Genomic DNA, 17,982 nt, shown 5'->3' on the forward strand with positions numbered 1-17,982 from the left:
CCTGAGGAAATTTTCTTGTAATGACTTACAGCCAGGTTGCCAGCTACAGTTAACGGCGCGCCAAGTTATCGTAGTCTAGAGGTGTGCTCTATTTCTTGGTTATTTAGATAAAAATCAGTAGTTCTGCTGTGTGATCCAGGGATACATTATTTGATAGAAAAGAAAACTATCTTTATTCTGTAGTTGCAGTATTTCTAGGGCTGGTGGTGGGGAGAGTGCAGAGGGCAGGGGAGGAGAAGTCTGCCCACCCCCTCTAATCCATCGCAATCTGAGGGCGGGGGGTGTTTGCCCTTCTTTCCTACCTCCCCAATCTGACTTCATTACCCTCCCCCCCCCATGTGAGTGTCGTGGAGTGGGGGGGGCCATCTCATTCCTTGCCTCAGGCAGCCGCCCCTGCTTTCAACCAGTAAGGATTTCTTTTCATTTATAAATGCATGTATTTACCTCCCAAATCACAGCAATTCCATATTTTTATCCATCATGGGGAGGCGGGGGGGGGGGGGGGGGAGGAGAGGAGAGGTCAATAATCAAAGTAGGCTTTTGTAGTCACTTAAAGTTTTGATTATTACATCCTTACTCTTTCCAAATACAAGCTCAAGGTGAGTTTACAAATTCAAGTATAATAGGGACTTCCCTGCCCCAGAGGGCTTGTAGTCTGTCTGAACCTGACGCAATTAAGGATAAAGTGACTTGTTCAAGAAGCATTCATGAGAAAAGCAAGATACATGACCCTAGCATTCATCCGCTGCTCTAACCATTAAGTTACTCCTGAAGATTGCTGAATTCCTACAGACTATTCCAGTAATCCGCTATCCTCTCAATAAAGTATTTCCTGATATTTTTCTGGTCCTTCCAACAAGCAATAATGCCTTTTATCTTAACTTCTTTTTATGGAAATGACTTACACCTTGCACTTCAGTTGAGCCTGCTAGATATTTGTTTCTTCCATATGCCTCTGATTCATGTTTATCTGTGCTCTATTTTCAGGGTTACAGAATGGGAAAATAAAGCTGTCATCTCCAGAGGGCTGCCCTTCCAAACTCTACAAATTAATGCAATGCTGTTGGGCTCCCAGCCCCAAAGACCGTCCTTCTTTTAGTGAGATAGCCAACACACTTGGAGATATCCAATCGGACAACAAAATCTGAGCAGGAGAGCATAAAAAGGAAGATTGCAGTGTTTCAGAGTTTAGTTACAGATCTGTAAAATCAGTCAAAAGACTTGCAGCACAATAGCTTTCATGGACTTGTTTGTGCAGATTATCTGCAGGATTCTTGCCTGCCATGGCCTTTCCTATTTGGAGGACAACAGTGGATCCAGTGAACTCACATTCCTGTGCTTCTGCCAACAGCCTGGAATACTCTGGCACCCTACAGTCCTAGCAATATATATAAAAGAGGATTCTGAGAAGAACCTTGGTGCTGTATCCTGACACCAGAGTTAAATCCAGCAATCACTGTACATCAAAGCAAGGAAAGCCTTGGTCTATATCCAACAATCATCGTACATCAAACCAAGGAGAGCCTTAGTACTGTATCCTGCAATCAGGACATAGCCAACAATCATTGTACATCAAACCAAGAAGAGCCTTAGTAGTGTATCCTGAAATCAGAGTTATATCCAACAATCATTGTACATCAAACCAAGGAGAGCCTCAGAACTGTATCTAGCAATCACGGTACATCAAATCCAGGAGAGCTTCATGTTGTATCCACCAATCACTGTACATGAGACAGGAAATCAGATAGCCTCAGACAAACTGAAACCAACACCATAATAGAAAACCAGCTGCCATCAAGGTTATCTGTCCTGATGTGCATTAGAAAGCACTTCAGGGGCAGGTCCAAGCTTTTCACCTACTTTTGTTTTTCCAAGAGGTGCGCACCTTGTAGTACATTCCTGGCTCTGTCATACTTCTGCTGTCTTTGGTATATCCTGTAGGGAGTATTTACTTCATAATCTAGTCCTGACCTGTCACTTTCCTGTCCTTTCCAGAGCATGCACTCCCATAATCTGGCCTTGGCTTTGTCACATCCTTGCTATCCTGAGTTACATCTCTCTTCTCTCGTATAATCTAGTTCCCTGTGCGTACCTAGACCAGTCCAGACTCCTGGGTTTTGCCTCCCTGCTAGCAGATGGAGACAGAGAAAGTTTTACTGACACTGCCAGTGTTTCTCCGTCTCTAGCAGATGGTAGAGGTGCAATCTATACCTGTTTAAAAAAAAAAAAGGATTTTAGTGAGACAGGTTCCCTCCCAGGAGGTTGGTAGGTCCTGCTGGGCCATCCTACTTGGTTGTGGGGTGGACAAGCAGAGAGTTGGAGACCCTGAACTTTGCTCAGTCCCTCCTTGCCAGAGGTTGAAAGCTGGTGGGCCAGTTCTCTCTCCTCCTGAAGGGTCGGCCGAGCCTCCTGCCTTCTTCTATGCAGGGAACTGCTTCCTTTTTTTTTGCCTTTTCTTCAGTACAGTTTAAAGTTAAAAAATAAATAAGTTGGGGAAGAGGTTAGAGCTAGTGAGGTTAGCTTGTGTTTTATCTTGATCGCGGCTCTCCTGAGATGGTTTCTGCTCCCACTGTCTCTCCAGGGGAGGGCAATTTGGGGATATCCACGGGGGGGGGGGGTTGGAGCAGCAGTGTGGCTCTGGGGGAGCTCATTCTGCGCTGCGGGAAGCCGCTGACCCGCTCTCTGTCAGTGCAGGAATGGCAGACATTTTGGCTTCCTTCGGGGCTTCTACTGCGGCCGCAGAGGGGAGAGGGATGTCCACGGCGGACGATCTTTCAGATGCTTCTGACGTCGGCTTCCCACCAGACTCTGCTCCTCTTGGTATGCTTCCTTCCCCGGGGAGGGGGGGCAGGATTCGGAGGACAGTCAGGGTTGACGGCCCACCGGTAGAAGGGGATGATCCCAAGGTGTGCATTTGTTCCACAGGGAGGAGTTGGGTCCTCCGATTCCCTGTGTCCTGGATGAGTTGGGCATCAAGATTCCCTGGGAAGAGTCCAATTTCGAAGAGGTGGACCCAGTCATGGATGGCTTGAGAAGTCCAGTGAAGGCTTTTTCATTTCGTAAGTCAGTCAGGAAGCTGGTTGTCCGGGAGTGGGAGACTCCAGAGGCTGGTTTGAAGGTTGGCAGGGCTATGGATAAGTTATATCTTTTGCCCGAGGACATGCTGGAGTTGTTGCGGGTCCCGAAGGTGAATGCCTCGGTGTCAGCCGTGACTAAGAAAACGACTATCCCGGTATCCGGGGCCACGACTTTGAAGGATCTCCAGGATAGGAAGATGAAGTTCATCTGAAGAAGATTTTTAAGGTGTTGGCACTTGGTATTCGTGTTGCGGTGTGCAGTAGTTTCATGCTTCACACTGGGCTGTGCTGGGTGCAGCAACTGCAGGCAGTGACAGATCCTTGTCTTTCCAGGAGACAAAGCAAGCAGAGTGGCTGGAGGCCATGGTCACTTATGGCGATGATTCTCTGTCATAAGGATGTCCTCCGGGACCATGATGTCAGCAGTCTCAGCCAGGAGACTCCTTTGGTCACAGAATTGATCCACGGATGTCTCGTCCAAATCCCAGTTGGGTGCATTACCTTTCAAGGGAAAGCTGCTGTTTGGAGAAGACTTGGAGGAGTTGATTAAACATCTGGAAGAGAACAAGTTTCATAAGTTTCCCAAGGACAAGCCTAGAGGGGCCAAATGTTCCTCTTCGGGGCATTCACATTTTTGAGCAGACAGGCATTTTTGTCAGGGCTGCCCCTCGGGGAGCGCCCAGAGACAGGCCTTGGGTAGGCTGCCGTCTTGAAACTAATCCTTTTGAAGCAGGAAGCCAAATAGGGATGGCTCTAGCCAGGGAGGCTCGAGCCAAATCCTCCCAATGAAGCGAGGTTGGTCCACTCCTCCGTCCTGGTTATAGAGGGTCGGTTGACTCTCTTTTATGAGGAGTTGACCAAAATTACTACAGACCAGTGGGTCTTAAGCATAATAGAACAAGGTTACACTTTAGAGTTTGCTTGTCTACTAAGGGATCTTTTCTTGGTTTCCCCTTGCACCTCTGCAGAGAAGAGACAGGTGGTGCAGGAGACCCCCTAGACTGTCTGCAACGGCTCGGAGCTATCGTTCCCATACCCCTGGAGGAACAAGGAAAGGGTCGTTTCTCCATGTATTTTGTGGTTCTGAAAAAGGAAGGAACTTTTCGTCCCATCTTGGTATTGAAGAAAGTGAACAGGGCAGGGCCCTCAAGGTTCCTTGTTTTCGTATGGAGACTCTCCGATCAATCATTGCTGCAGTGCGCAAGGGGGATTTCTTGGCGTCCCTGGACCTCACAGAGGCATACTTGCACATAGGCATCTGGTCTGACCATCAGATGTTTCTGAGGTTCCAGATCCTCGGAAGGCATTTCCAATTTTGTGCCCTGTCTTTTGGACTAGTGACAGCTCCCTGGACCTTCACCAAGGTGTTATGGTGGTGGTGGCAGCCGCTCTCTGGAAGGAGGGAGTTCTGATGCACCCTTATCTGGACGACTGGCTTATTCGAGTGAAGTCGCAGGCCCTGTGCAAGCAAGTGGTGAATCTCGTTCTTCACTGCTTACGGTTGCTTGATTGGGTTGTGAATTGGCTGAGTCATCTCATCCTGTCTCAGGTATTGGAGTTTTGGGGGATGTGCTTTGACACCAAGCTAGGGAAGGTATTCCTTACTGAGGAGCATATTGTCAAGTTGCAGTCGCAAGTTCGCAGCTTGCTGGTAAGCCAAGTACACAGGATCTGGGATTACGTGCAGGTTCTCGGTTCCATGGCGTTTAAGTTGGAGCTCGTGTCATGGGCTTTCGCACACATGAGACCCTTGCAGGTGGCGTTACTTTCCCAGTGGGATCCTTTGTTGGAACAGTTTCATCTTCTGCTGACAGTTAGCCAAGTCCAGTCTCTACTGGTGGCTTGGTCGGGACCACTTGTGTCGAGGTGTGGACTTGGAAGTTCCGGAATGGGTAGAGGTTACTATGGTTGCCAGTCTGTCCATCTGGGGAGCAGTCTGCCAGAATTAGTCAGAGCAAGGCCTCTGATCAAAGAAGGAAGCATTGTGGTCCATCAATCGCCTGGAGACAAGGGTGGTTCGGTTGGCACTAGGTGCATTCCATCCACTCTTGCACTGCCGTTCGGGCAGAATTTTGTCCAACAATGCAACGACGGTGACATATATCAACCAACAAGGTGGTACAAAGGATCAGATGGTGGCCCAGGAGGCTCAGGAGCTAATTTACTGGACACAGCAACATTTCGTGAGGATAGCGGCCTCTCACATAGCTGGGTTCGACAATGTGCAGGCAGATTTTCTCAGATGTCAGCAGCTGGAGGCGGCGATGGATCTCATTTGTCGCAGGAGGGGCAAGCCTCACATGATTTGATGACAACGCAGAGGAATGCCATGGCACTTGCAGAAGAGAACGCGGTGCAGAGGGAGTAGACGCCTTGGTCCTTCCTTGGCCACAAGGCATTCTACTGTATGTGTTTCCGCCTTGGCCGCTAGTGAGCAAGATCCTTTGGCGGATGGAACTTCACCAGTGGGACGTCATTTTGGTGGCTCCGGAGTGGCCTTGGAGACCCTGGTGTGCGGATCTGGTCAGTCTAGCTGTGGACGGCCCATTAAGGCTCACTCATCTGCCAAACCTGCTGCATCAAGGTCCCATATTTTCAGATAGGGCAGCTCACTCCTGTCTCACAGCTTGGCTTTTGAGAGACAATGCTTGAGAGAGAAGGGTTACTCGGAGGAGGTTATCTCGACTCTCTTGCAGGCAATAAAGTCTTCCACCTCCTTGGCTTATGTGAGAGTCTGGAGAGTCTTTGAGGATTGGTGCAAGGAACGAGGGATGGTTCCTATGCGGACCTCTGTGGTAAATATTCTTGCTTTCTTGTGAAAGGGGTTTTGTGAAGGGTTTATCCTTTAAATCCCTCAGGGTTCAAGTGGCAGTGTTAGGCTATCTTTGCAGCAAAGTACACTGGGTAGCACTGTCTGTGCATCCGGATGTGATGCGTTTCCTCCATGAGGCGAAGCATTTGTGCCCCCCAGTTCAGAAGGTCTGTCCCTCCTGGAGCCTTAATTTAGTCTTGAAGGGCATGTGTGAGGCACACTTTTAGCCTATTTGAAGGGCTACCATAAAAGATCTCAATCTGAAGGTGGTTTTCTTGGTGGCAATATGTTCCACTAGAAGAATCTTGGAACTTCAGGCTCTTTCTTAAGGGTCTCCTTACAGACGGTTCCAGCTTTTCTGCCAAAGGTGTTTCATCATTTCACGTTAATCAGTTGGTGGAGCTTCCGGCATTCCCAAGCTTGGAGCCTACGGCCCCTTATGCGAGAGAATTGCAGCTTTTGGAGGTGAAGTACACTTTGTTAAGTTACCTTAAGGTTACTAACAGCTTCCGTTTTATCAGATCACCTTTTCGTACTGTGGAGTGGTGCAAAGAAGGGGCCATAAAGCATCTAAAGCCACGATTGCACATTGGTTGAAGAAAGCTATTGGCTCCGCATATATCTGTCAGGAATGTCCTGTTCCGGAAGGCTTGAGGGCTCATTCTACTCGTGCTCAGGCGGCGGCGTCTTGGGCTGAATGTCAGCAAGAGATTTGCAGAGCGGCTACTTGGAAATCGTTGCACACTTTTACTAGGCATTATCGTATGGATGTCCAGGCCCCAGATGTCACGGGTTTTGGAGAGCGTGTGCTTCGAGCAGGACTCTTGAGGTCCCACCCTGTTTAGGGAAGCTTTGGTACATCCCAGGAGTCTGGACTGATCTGGGTACATACAGGGAAAGGAATATTGGTTCTTACCTGCTAATTTTCATTCCTGTAGTACCACAGATCAGTCCAGAGTCCCGCCCATTTGGGTAATGGTGTTGTGGAGAGTCCGCTCGATCTATCATTGTAGTTATTCTGAAGAATGGCACAGGTTTTTGGTTAGTCCTTTACCTTTTTGGGCTTGATGAGGACTGTTTTTTCTTGGTTCTGGTTTGCCTATTCCCTCTGCTCGTTCAGGGGTTATTGATAGTGGTTAGTGGTTTGTTTTTTCTATTATCTTGGCTTTGGTACAGATGAATACTGGAGGACTGCAGGAGGCACCCTAGGTTATATTGCAGTGTCAATTAAACTTTTTCTGTCTTAATCTGCTGGAGGGGAGGCAAAACCCAGGAGACTGGACTGATCTGTGGTACTACAGGAACTAAAATTAGCAGGTAAGAACCAATTTTCCTTTCTGGTTCTGTCACACCTATGCTGTCCCCTGCCCTTACACCTGTCCTGTTTGAGGTGGAGGATTGTTATCCTTTCATTCCAAACTCAGTTGGAAAGATTTGCTAAATAAATACCCACACAGATTCAAGCTAAGGGAAAAGTCAAGTAAAAAATATATTAAATCGGTGTTTGAATTGCAGAACTTAGAGGATGATTTGAATGTGACTCTACAACTGTTTGATTAGATTTAGAGAGAAGCCAGTCTGAAGGGATATAGTTTGATAGCTTTGTTGGTATTACCTGAGGGAGTCGGTTGTCCTTTCTAAGATTAGCAGAAATAGCCACACTTTGAAGATCTGGCATATCACCAAGAGGTTATTAGATAGGTGTTCAGAGGTGGTTTCCCCAATCTCATCACTGATGGGGAATTTGTAGCTGTCCTTGACCACTGCATCATTGGATATGGGAAGCTGGTATGATAAAGGTCTTTGGTTGCTGGATCAAATTTGGAAGGTGGCACTTTTAAGACTTTCAAGACTCTTAAGGAAGAATTTGGGATCTCAGAGCATTCTCATTATATGTTATTGCAATTATGTAGGTATCTAGTTGAGGGGAAGATATGGAGGTCCTTCAGCCATGGACAGCCTGGAAAGATTAATTACACAACATTGTTCAAAATTAAGATGATCTCTTGTTTCTGGAGTTATCTTCTAGATGGGACACACAATGTTGAGATGAAAGCTTTGCTTCTAGCACAATGGGATTCTAATTTACCTCTAAATCTAGATGAGAGTGACTGGTATGATACCTGGGGTGCCACACTAACACTGTCCCTATGTAATAAGAATAAAGAATTGATATTTTGATTATTGTACAGAACATATAAGAATCCCTTATATTTTTTCAGGCTGCAGCCCTCTTTGTTGATGTGGATATGGGGTCCAGGCGTCCTACATTCATATGTTGTGGGATTGTGTTAGGGTTAGAATTTGGGGAAAGAATGCATCGAAATGTTCAGGCTTTTATAAAAACTTTCCTAGACTTGTCTGGGTCTTTATAGTTATTGGGAAGGTGGAAGTCCCAAGATCTTAATAAGAATTTTCAACAGTTGATGTCACACTTCCTGCATGCAGCCCAAATTACTATTGCTTTTTACTTGAAGAGTTCACCACTTTAGGATCACTGACTGAATTAGCAATAATGGAATGGATTACTTTTGCCCTTAAGAATAAATCGAAGGGTTATGATGAGGTCTGGGGGGTGTATTGGGCTTGGAGAAGACTGTTGTCTTAGTTCTGCTCTTTTGTTAATTACTTGATTTTTTATTATTGAATTGTTGCCTTTATTGCCCTGCTGTATATTTTTTATATCTGTAATAGCCTAGTATACCCTATTTTATGATGTATCTGAAAATAGTTAAAATAAAACTGATCTGAGAGCTCAAATGGAGCTAGAGGGGAATATTCCCAGCTCTTCTGGAGGGACTTTGTAGTATCCTCCCTGGCTTCATTTTTTTATTTTTTTACTTGACTTTTCCCTTGGGTTGTTTTGCTGTGCTTGCTGGGGTGTCTGAATGGTAGTACTTCCCTTAGACTCTGTATAGAAAGTTTTTTGCATGCAGAATTATGCTTCTGTGATGCACCCTCTCCCTGGAGAACCTCTCATTACCGATCAGCATCCATTCTGTGACTCCCTCCTCTGTGCGTCGGTACGTTTGCTCTCTGGCACATACTCATTGTTGCATGTACATATTTTAGAAATCATGTGTTACTCATACCATATTAAGGACACTGAGGAACCTGCATATTTATTTATATGGTTCAGCATTAGCCTATCACTTTATGTAGAGGAGTCAGAGCCAAGGCTGCAGCCTCTCCCAGCTCCTGTGGCTGCCAAGAAACAAAGTGCCTGGTATATGAAGGAGCCTTTCACTAGCTTTTCAAAATGTAATGCCTTATTTTCTATAATTATTTTGGAATAAATACACATTTTTTTGTTATTTTTGTTAAATTTGCAAGTTTATCGGCGCATTTGTAGTGTTTTTATTATGGGGATCTGGATTAGAATCTTGTTAGTACTGTATTGGTTCGTTTACTTTATATACGTTTACAACAGCCCAGGAGGAATTTTTTTTACCTGCTGCTCTCAAATAAAACACTTTTTGTAAATAGTTTGTGTCAGAATTTATTTTCCATTTCCAAAATATTCATGTCTAACTGCATTTGAATATGTTCAAGAGGACAAAGAAAAGAGAGGCTAGTCCAATGGTTAAAGCACAGAGGGGTAGATTTTCAAAGGCTATGCGTGTAACCCGAGAAATTCTGCCCCTGCGCGCGCCGAGCCTATTTTGCATAGGCTTGAAGGCGCGCGCAAGCCTTGGGACGTGAGTATGTCCTGGGGCTTTAAAAAATGGGCGGTCCGGGAGCATGACGGCAGTTTGGGGGCGGTCCAGGGGCGGAAAAGCCATTGGGGCTCCCCTTGGGTTCGGCGCGCGGAAAGTGCACATGTGTGCACCCCCTTGCGTGCGCCGAGCCTGGATTTTATAACACGTGCGCGGCAGCGCATGCATGTTATAAAATCAGGCGTAGATTTGTTCGCGCTGGGTTGCGTGAACAAATCTACACCCGCATGTAGATTTTAAGATCTGGCCCAGAGCTGGGAGTCCTAGAGAAATAGATTTCAGATCTATTACTGCTACTAGCTCACTGCCTTATCCTGAATTCCTCCAAGGACACTCTTCAAAGCTGTTAACCATAGTAAATGGACCTTTCTGTGCTCAGAGTAGCTAAAAGTTGCTTGGTGTTCACAACACACTATAGAGGAGGAATCTGAGGCTGTTCCTAGAGACTTGTTCTGTCTGTTGCCTTGATGTTGGCATTCATCATTGGTCCCTTCTCTTAGATATTGATGTCATCTTGTCTTGCCTACATCTTGATGCCTACTGTAATATCTGACAGTATATATACCTACTAAGCTGAAGAATTTATACACCTGTATCTGCTTTCCTCTAAACAAGGGGTGGGCAATTCCGGTCCTCGAGGGCCGCAAACCAGTCAGGTTTTCAGGATATCCTTAATGAATATGCATGAGAGAGACCTGCATACACACTGCCTCAGTTGTATGCAAATCTATTTCATGCATATTCATTAGGGGTATCCTAAAAACCCGACTGGTTTGCAGCCCTCGAGGACCGGACTTGCCCACCCCTGCTCTAAACGTTGGCAAGTTAAATGTAAGACATTGATAAGACAGGCTAAGAGAGAATTTGAAAAGAAGTTGGCCGAAGAGGCAAAAACTCACAGTAAAAACTTTTAAAAATATATCCGAAGCAGAAAGCCTGTGAGGGAGTCATTTGGACCATTAGATGATCGAGGTGTTAAAGGGGCACTTAGAGAAGATAAGGCCATCACGGAAAGATTAAATGATTTCTTTGCTTGGGTGTTTACTGAAGAGGATGTTGGGGAGGTACCCGTAATGGAGAAGGTTTTCATGGGTAATGATTCAGATGGACTGAATCAAATCACGGTGAACCTAGAAGATGTGGTAGGCCTGATTGACAAACTGAAGAGTAGTAAATCATCTGGACCGGATGGTATACACCACAGAGTTCTGAAGGAACTAAAAAATGAAATTTCAGACCTATTAGTAAAAATTTGTAACTTATCATTAAAATCATCCATTGTACCTGAAGACTGGAGGATAGCAAATGTAACCCCAATATTTAAAAAGGGCTCCAGGGATGATCCGGGAAACTACAGACCGGTTAGCCTGACTTCAGTGCCAGGAAAAATAGTGGAAAGTGTTCTAAACATCAAAATCACAGAACATATAGAAAGACATGGTTTAATGGAACAAAGTCAGCATGGCTTTACCCAGGGCAAGTCTTGCCTCACAAATCTGCTTCACTTTTCTGAAGGAGTTAATAAACATGTGGATAAAGGTGAACTGGTAGATGTAGTGTATTTGGATTTTCAGAAGGCATTTGACAAAGTTCCTCATGAGAGGCTTCTAGGAAAAGTAAAAAGTCATGGGATAGGTGGCGATGTCCTTTCGTGGATTGCAAACTGGCTAAAAGACAGGAAACAGAGTAGGATTAAATGGACAATTTTCTCAGTGGAAGGGAGTGGACAGTGGAGTGCCTCAGGGATCTGTGTTGGGACCCTTACTTTTCAATATATTTATAAATGATCTGGAAAGGAATACGACGAGTGAGATAATCAGATTTGCAGATGATACAAAATTGTTCAGAGTAGTTAAATCACAAGCAGATTGTGATAAATTGCAGGAAGACCTTGTGAGACTGGAAAATTGGGCATCCAAATGGCAGATGAAATTTAATGTGGATAAGTGCAAGGTGATGCATATAGGGAAAAATAACCCATGCTATAATTACACAATGTTGGGTTCCATATTAGGTGCTACAACCCAAGAAAGAGATCTAGGTGTCATAGTGGATAACACATTGAAATTGTCGGTTCAGTATGCTGTGGCAGTCAAAAAAGCAAACAGAATGTTGGGAATTATTAGAAAGGGAATGGTGAATAAAACGGAAAATATCATAATGCCTCTGTATCGCTCCATGGTGAGACCACACCGTGAATACTGTGTACACGGGGCGTGGCCTGAACCTCCAAAAAACAAACAAAAAAAAAACCCATGGGTGGGTAAGAGTATGTAAAATTAACAGAGAGTTCATAGGCTATAGGTATTACCAATTATTAGGCTTGTTCAATATTTGTTGATAGTTAATGTGGCTTTCAATGCATACTTCACTTTCAATGCATATCCAGCATAGCTCTCTGCTTCAACGGCAGGGAAGAAGTAAAACTAATACTTCACGCATATCCAGCATAGCTCTCTGCTTCAACGGCAGGGGAGAAGAAAAACTGATACTTCACGCATATCCAGCATAGCTCTCTGCTTCAACGGCAGGGGAGAAGAAAAACTGATACTTCACGCATATCCAGCATTGCTCTGTGCTTCAACGGCAGGGGAGAAGAAAAACTGATACTTCACGCATATCCAGCATTGCTCTCTGCTTCAACGGCAGGGGAGAAGAAAAACTGATACTTCACGCATATCCAGCATTGCTCTCTGCTTCAACGGCAGGGGAGAAGAAAAACTGATACTTCACGCATATCCAGCATTGCTCTCTGCTTCAACGGCAGGGGAGAAGTAAAACTGATACTTCATGCATATCCAGCATTGCTCTCTGCTTCAACAGCAGAGAGCTATGCTGCCGCTTACCCAACTAATCAAACTTAATATTTCACTTGGAAGCAGCTCCATCACTGCTCTCTACTTTTTTTTTTTTTTTTTTTTATGTTTAAAGGATTTTATTAAACATTTTGCAAAATAGAAACAAAGAAATACAAAACAGGGGAAGTTCCAGAAAGAAATTCAGACAGGATGCTGCAGAGAAACGGTCGTAGCACCTCTCGGATGGAACAGGAGGAATCCGATTGTTGAAATCAAATATAAGATAAATAATACATACATGGTGCCAGACAAAAATAATTAAAATTAAAATACCTCCTGTATGAACAATACCTCCTGTATAAACAATATAGATATACCATGGTCCTGAGCATCTTTACTGAAACTGAACATAAGGAGGAACCAAAAGAAGATATGAAAGAAGAGAGAGAAGAAAGAAAATAGAGGAGAAAGATGAGGGAGCAGAAACAGACAAGATAAAGAAGAAGAAGAAAAGAGGGAGAAAGAAAGACGAGATTAGAGATAGATAGAAGAACCAGCTAGGAAGAATATAAATGGGCAATATAAGAAAACATTCATACATACAGTCATCAAGGTAGAGAGGTTACATAATCCTCAAGTGGTTTCCAAACTTGAGCCCAGGAGGCCATACGGTTACATTTAATAGCCATAGCTTTTTCATATTTGTAGTACATACAAACGGAGTTCCACCACCAAGCCTGTGATAATAAATCACTGCGCTTCCAGTTGGACAGTATTGTGTGAATAGCAATGGTAAGCAAAAAATCCATCAATTTCCTGTGGGGCAGGGAAAGTGAAATAGATGGGTTGGAACCCCGAAAAAACAATACAGCATACGTGAGTGGATGTGAGAAAGAAAGAATAGAAGTAATCGTTGACCAAACTTGGAGCCAAAATGTGCGGACATAAGAACATGAAAAAATCATATGTTCAAGAGTCGCTCGGGGTGCGGAGCAAGACCAGCAGTTGTGTGAGGCAAGTAAACCAGCCCTATGTAGCCGCCAGGGTGTCCAAAGGGCTCTATGTAATAGGAAAAAGGAAGATTGTGTCAAGCTGGTAGATAGGGTGATGCGAGTAGTGATAGACCAAAGGCGCTTCCAGATATCTGGACTGATTGGAGCATCAATCTCTTTAGTCCAAATGGAGTGTAGCCCAGTTCGAAGGACATTAGACTCTGCAGAAACAATAAGTTTATATAATTTGGATGCTAAGTGTCCTTGAAGACCATGTTCCTGATATACCTGTAAAAGGTATGGGGAAGAAGTGAGCGATACGGAGGAGTAGGGGGAGGCAGCTACAATGTTACGTAATTGAAGCCATGCAAAGAATTGAGAAGATGGCAGCCCATATTGCTCCGTGAGCTGAGCAAACGAGCGTATGGTAGCATCTTCTAGTATGGAGGCTAAGAACCATATGCCTTTGGTCTGCCATAACGGCCAGTTGAGAGGGTGATTAACACAGAGCAATTTAGAATTCTGCCAAATGGGGGCCATGGTAGAGTAACTCCAAGAACACATATGTGTAGGGCGGGTGGAGTCAAAAAGGGAGTACGCTTTATGTAGTGAGTGTAGTATAGAATTAGATGCCAATCGTTTGGATAATTGCATCCCTGGGAGGCACGTGAGGGGAAAAGGAGACACTAAAAAACCTTCCAAATCTAACCATCTGGGCTGACTTCCTGGGGTGGGAGAAGGAAAGAAATGGTGATGAGCTTGTTGTAGCATGAAAGCTTGATGGTATGCATAAAAATTTGGGAAATTTACACCGCCCTCTGCCTTAACAAGCTTGAGTTTAGACAGAGCAATCCTGGGGGTCTTATTCCTCCATAAAAAAGAGGTTAGTAGTCGATCGATCTGCTTGTAAAAATTGCAGGAAAAAAAAATGGGAATCATCGAGAGAACATAAGTAATTTTAGGGGCAACCACCATTTTGATAGTATCTAATCTTCCCCACCATGTAAGATGGAGGGGCGACCATTGAATGGTAAGGTCTTTGATCCCTTGGATAATACGAGTTTCAGCATTAGCAATTGTTAAGTGAGGGTCGGAGTAAAAGGAAATACCCAAATATTTGATACTTGTGGGAACTTTGTTTATGACAGAGTTAGTGAGATCCACCAGAGAGCCGAGTGTATTAAGAGGGAGGAGTTCAGTTTTGTGCCAGTTGATCTTATAACCTGAAAGGGCGGAATAGGCCTCAATTTGTAGGAGTAAATTTGGAAGGGAAAGGTCAGGCTGAGAGAGAAAAAGTAAGACATCGTCTGCATAAGCTGATAACTTATATTCATTAGAGCCAATTTGTATACCTTTGATGAGCGAGTTCTGTCGAATGGCACTAAGAAGGGGTTCCAAAGCCAGATTGAAGAGCAGCGGGGAAAGAGGGCATCCTTGGCGTGTACCTCTATGCAAGGAGAAAAGAGGGGATCGGCGATTATTGAGATACAAAAAGGCCGTGGGAGAATAATACAAAAGGTTGATCCATGAAATAAAATTGGGACCAAAACCAAATCGTTTTAGAGTGGCAAAAAGAAAGGACCACTCCACACGGTCGAAAGCCTTTTCTGCATCGAGAGAGACAGCAATGACCGGGGAGGAGGCAGAAAAAACCGCTTCATGGATATGAAAAAAAAGCCTGGTGTTATTTGCGATGAGCCTATTCTTAATAAATCCAGATTGATCTGGATGAATTAATGTAGGCATAATACGGGATAAACGTGTAGCTAATATTTTAGTAAAAATTTTGTAATCCGTATTCAGTAAGGATATAGGCCTATAGTTGCCAACTTCAGCTGCATTTCTACCCGGCTTTGGAAGAACTACAATACATGCGGCAGAGAAAGAAGAAAAAAGATTTGGTTGATCCGGTGCAATCGAATAATACTGTTGAAGATGGGGTATAAGTTCCTTGCGAAACGTTTTATAGAAGTCCGTATTAAAGCCATCCGGACCTGGAGCTTTTCCGCCAGGGAAGGCTTTAATTGCAAGTTCTATTTCCTGTGAAGTGATTGGAGACTCAAGATCTTGAAGTTGTTGCGTCGATAAGGTTGGATGAGTAAGTGTGGAGAAAAAGGAATGAAGATCTTCCTCAGACGCTTGAACTTCATTCTGATATAACTGAGCATAAAAGTCTCGGAATGCGTGTAGAATGTCTTCGTCTTGCGTAAGAACTTGCCCAGAGGCAGATAGAATTTTAGTAATGCGCTTTTTCTCCGCTCTCTTCTTTAAATAAGAAGCTAGAAGGTGGCCGCACTTGTTATTCTCAGCATAATATGTAGCCTTAGTATGAAAGGCTTAGTAAGAGAGGCGAACCGAAGCACTGAGGAGCTGGTTGTACTGAAACTTGGCTTTTAACACCGCTGCTAAAGAAGCACTAGTCGGGCGCTGAATATGCTCAGCTTCCAGTAACACTATAGAAGCTTGAAGGCGATCCATATCCGCTCGGTCAGTTCTCCGTTTATACGCTGAATAGCTGATGATAGCGCCTCTAATGGTAGCTTTATATGCCTCCCATAGAGTGGATAATGAAATATCGGGCGAAGCATTGATAGAGAAGTATTCGTTAGTTTGATCTCGAATGCATTCCACAAAGGCTGAATCTGCCAATAGCGAAGAGTTGAATCTCCACATTTTATCGGTGATGATTGGAGACAGTAAGTTACATTGAAGGATGATTGCAGCATGATCTGAAACCAGAATAGGAGCAATGTCCGTGGAGAGTACTTGTGGGATTAAGCAATGTGAAGCTAGAAAAAAGTCTATACGAGAGTAGGAAGAGTGCGGAGCAGAGAAAAAGGTGTATTCCTGATCTCTAGGATGATGAAGACGCCAAGGGTCCGAAAGTCCCAATGTCGACATGAGATGGTTGAGAGCTTTGCTTGATTTGGAAACAGATAGGCGTGCCGTTGACTTCCGATCCATGAAAGGATCTAGGGTCTGGTTGAAATCGCCACCGATGATAGTCTGAGTAGAATCGTACGCAAGGACATGGGAAAACGTGTTATGAAAAAATGTAGGATCATCTTGGTTTGGAGCATACAGATTGAGGATGGTGTATACCATCTTGTTGATAGAGACTTGAATGAAATTCCACCTACCATCAATATCTGCTGATTGCTGAATAATCGTTGCATCCAAGCTTTTATGAATAAGAATAGCTGTACCACGTTTTTTATGGACTGCAGAGCTAAAGGATATTTGGCCCACCCAGTGTCTCTTTAAGGGATTCATGAGATGTCAAGCGGGTTTCTTGTATGAGGGCAATGTCCGCACGCAAAGAATTTAAGTAGGTAAGAATCTTCTTCCTTTTGATGGGATGTGAGAGACCTTGAACGTTTAATGAAACCACAGTAAATGAGGTTTTAGCAGTAGACATAATGGAGTGGTGAGTATAGATGAAAAAAATTGAAAATGATACCCCTATGAAAACCTCGCTGGTCAAAATAGAAGAAAATAGTAAAAGAAAAAAGAGGAACGCGCACAGAAAGAGGAGGAGAAGGAAGTAGATTGACGAGACAGAAAGAGAGAAAGGAAAAAAAAAAAAAAGGGGAGATTGAAAGGCTTAGAAAGATAAGGAAAAATTAAAAAAGAAAGCAGTAAAAAGGAAAGAGAGAGAGAGGATAAGAATAGAGGGGTAAATAGAAAAAAAAAGGGAAAGTCAAAGGATATCAAGTACAGCTAGCACTAACCGTGCTATTCGAGAAGTCCCTCTGGGGACTAGTGATGGGTTTCTAGGCGGATCACTGACCATCGCAGCAAACAGTTCCGCTCCTTGGATGCGTAATAAAAAACCATTCATTGAAGAAAAAAAAAGCACACAATAATGAGAGAGTATTCCAGCTTAGAATATGACCAGTCCGCGCTCCTTGGAAAAATCCAGAAGCCATCATATCTTGCCATGTGAGGCATCCCAGTTATTGTCACATCAAGTAATCATGTCGTGTCCATTATCCACGGATTGAAGAAAAGCCTCTAGATCCTGAGGTTGTTGGTAGATCTTCGTTCAATTCTGGTGGGTAACACGCATTTGTGCGGGGTATAAGAGACCATATTTCGCGCCCACACGCTGCAGCCTCGGTCGCAAAGCGAGAAAGGCCTTACGCCTCGCAGCAGTATCTTTGGCGAAATCGGGTACAAAGAGCACGTTATGGCCCTTATATTGAACCGGCGCTTGATTTCTGGCAGCCGCCAGGATTTGAAGTACTTGCGGATGACGCAGCAATTTAAAAATAATAGGCCGCGGATATTTAGAAGTTGGAAGAGGCCTTGCAGGCACTCTATGGGCCCTCTCAATCTCTACAGGATATTGAAATTCAAGTTGGAGGCTGGAGGTAAGCAGTTTACTAATAAATCCACTTATGTCATTACCTTCCTCGCCTTCTGCGATCCCAAGAATCCTCACATTGTTGCGGCGATTCCGGTTGGATAAATCCTCCAAAGAATTTCGCATGTGTTCCATATTCTGCGTCATCTGAGGAACGGAGGTGGAATTCAGTAATAACGAAGCAACTTGGGTTTCCACATCATCCAATCGAGTGCGGTAAG

At 44.2% G+C, this 17,982-nt stretch overlaps 1 protein-coding gene across 4 annotated transcripts in view; it reads left to right on the top strand.

Annotated features, from left to right (window-relative positions):
* PTK7 (protein tyrosine kinase 7 (inactive)) overlaps positions 1-17,982 on the top strand; it is a 303,844-nt gene that overhangs the window by 265,661 nt on the left and 20,201 nt on the right. For 2 of the 4 annotated variants that reach the window (XM_029592812.1, XM_029592813.1), the window contains exon 20: positions 988-9,372. The exons of the other annotated variants lie outside the window; for them this stretch is intronic. In XM_029592812.1, coding sequence (XP_029448672.1) covers positions 988-1,148 — 161 coding nt within the window. In that variant the 3' untranslated portion in view covers positions 1,149-9,372. Of the gene's footprint in view, positions 1-987; positions 9,373-17,982 lie in introns of those variants that run through there. 4 annotated transcript variants of the gene reach the window in all.

The sequence above is a fragment of the Rhinatrema bivittatum genome, chromosome 3, assembly GCF_901001135.1.
Source record: "Rhinatrema bivittatum chromosome 3, aRhiBiv1.1, whole genome shotgun sequence".
In the NCBI taxonomy this organism is placed as follows: Eukaryota; Metazoa; Chordata; class Amphibia; order Gymnophiona; family Rhinatrematidae; genus Rhinatrema; species Rhinatrema bivittatum.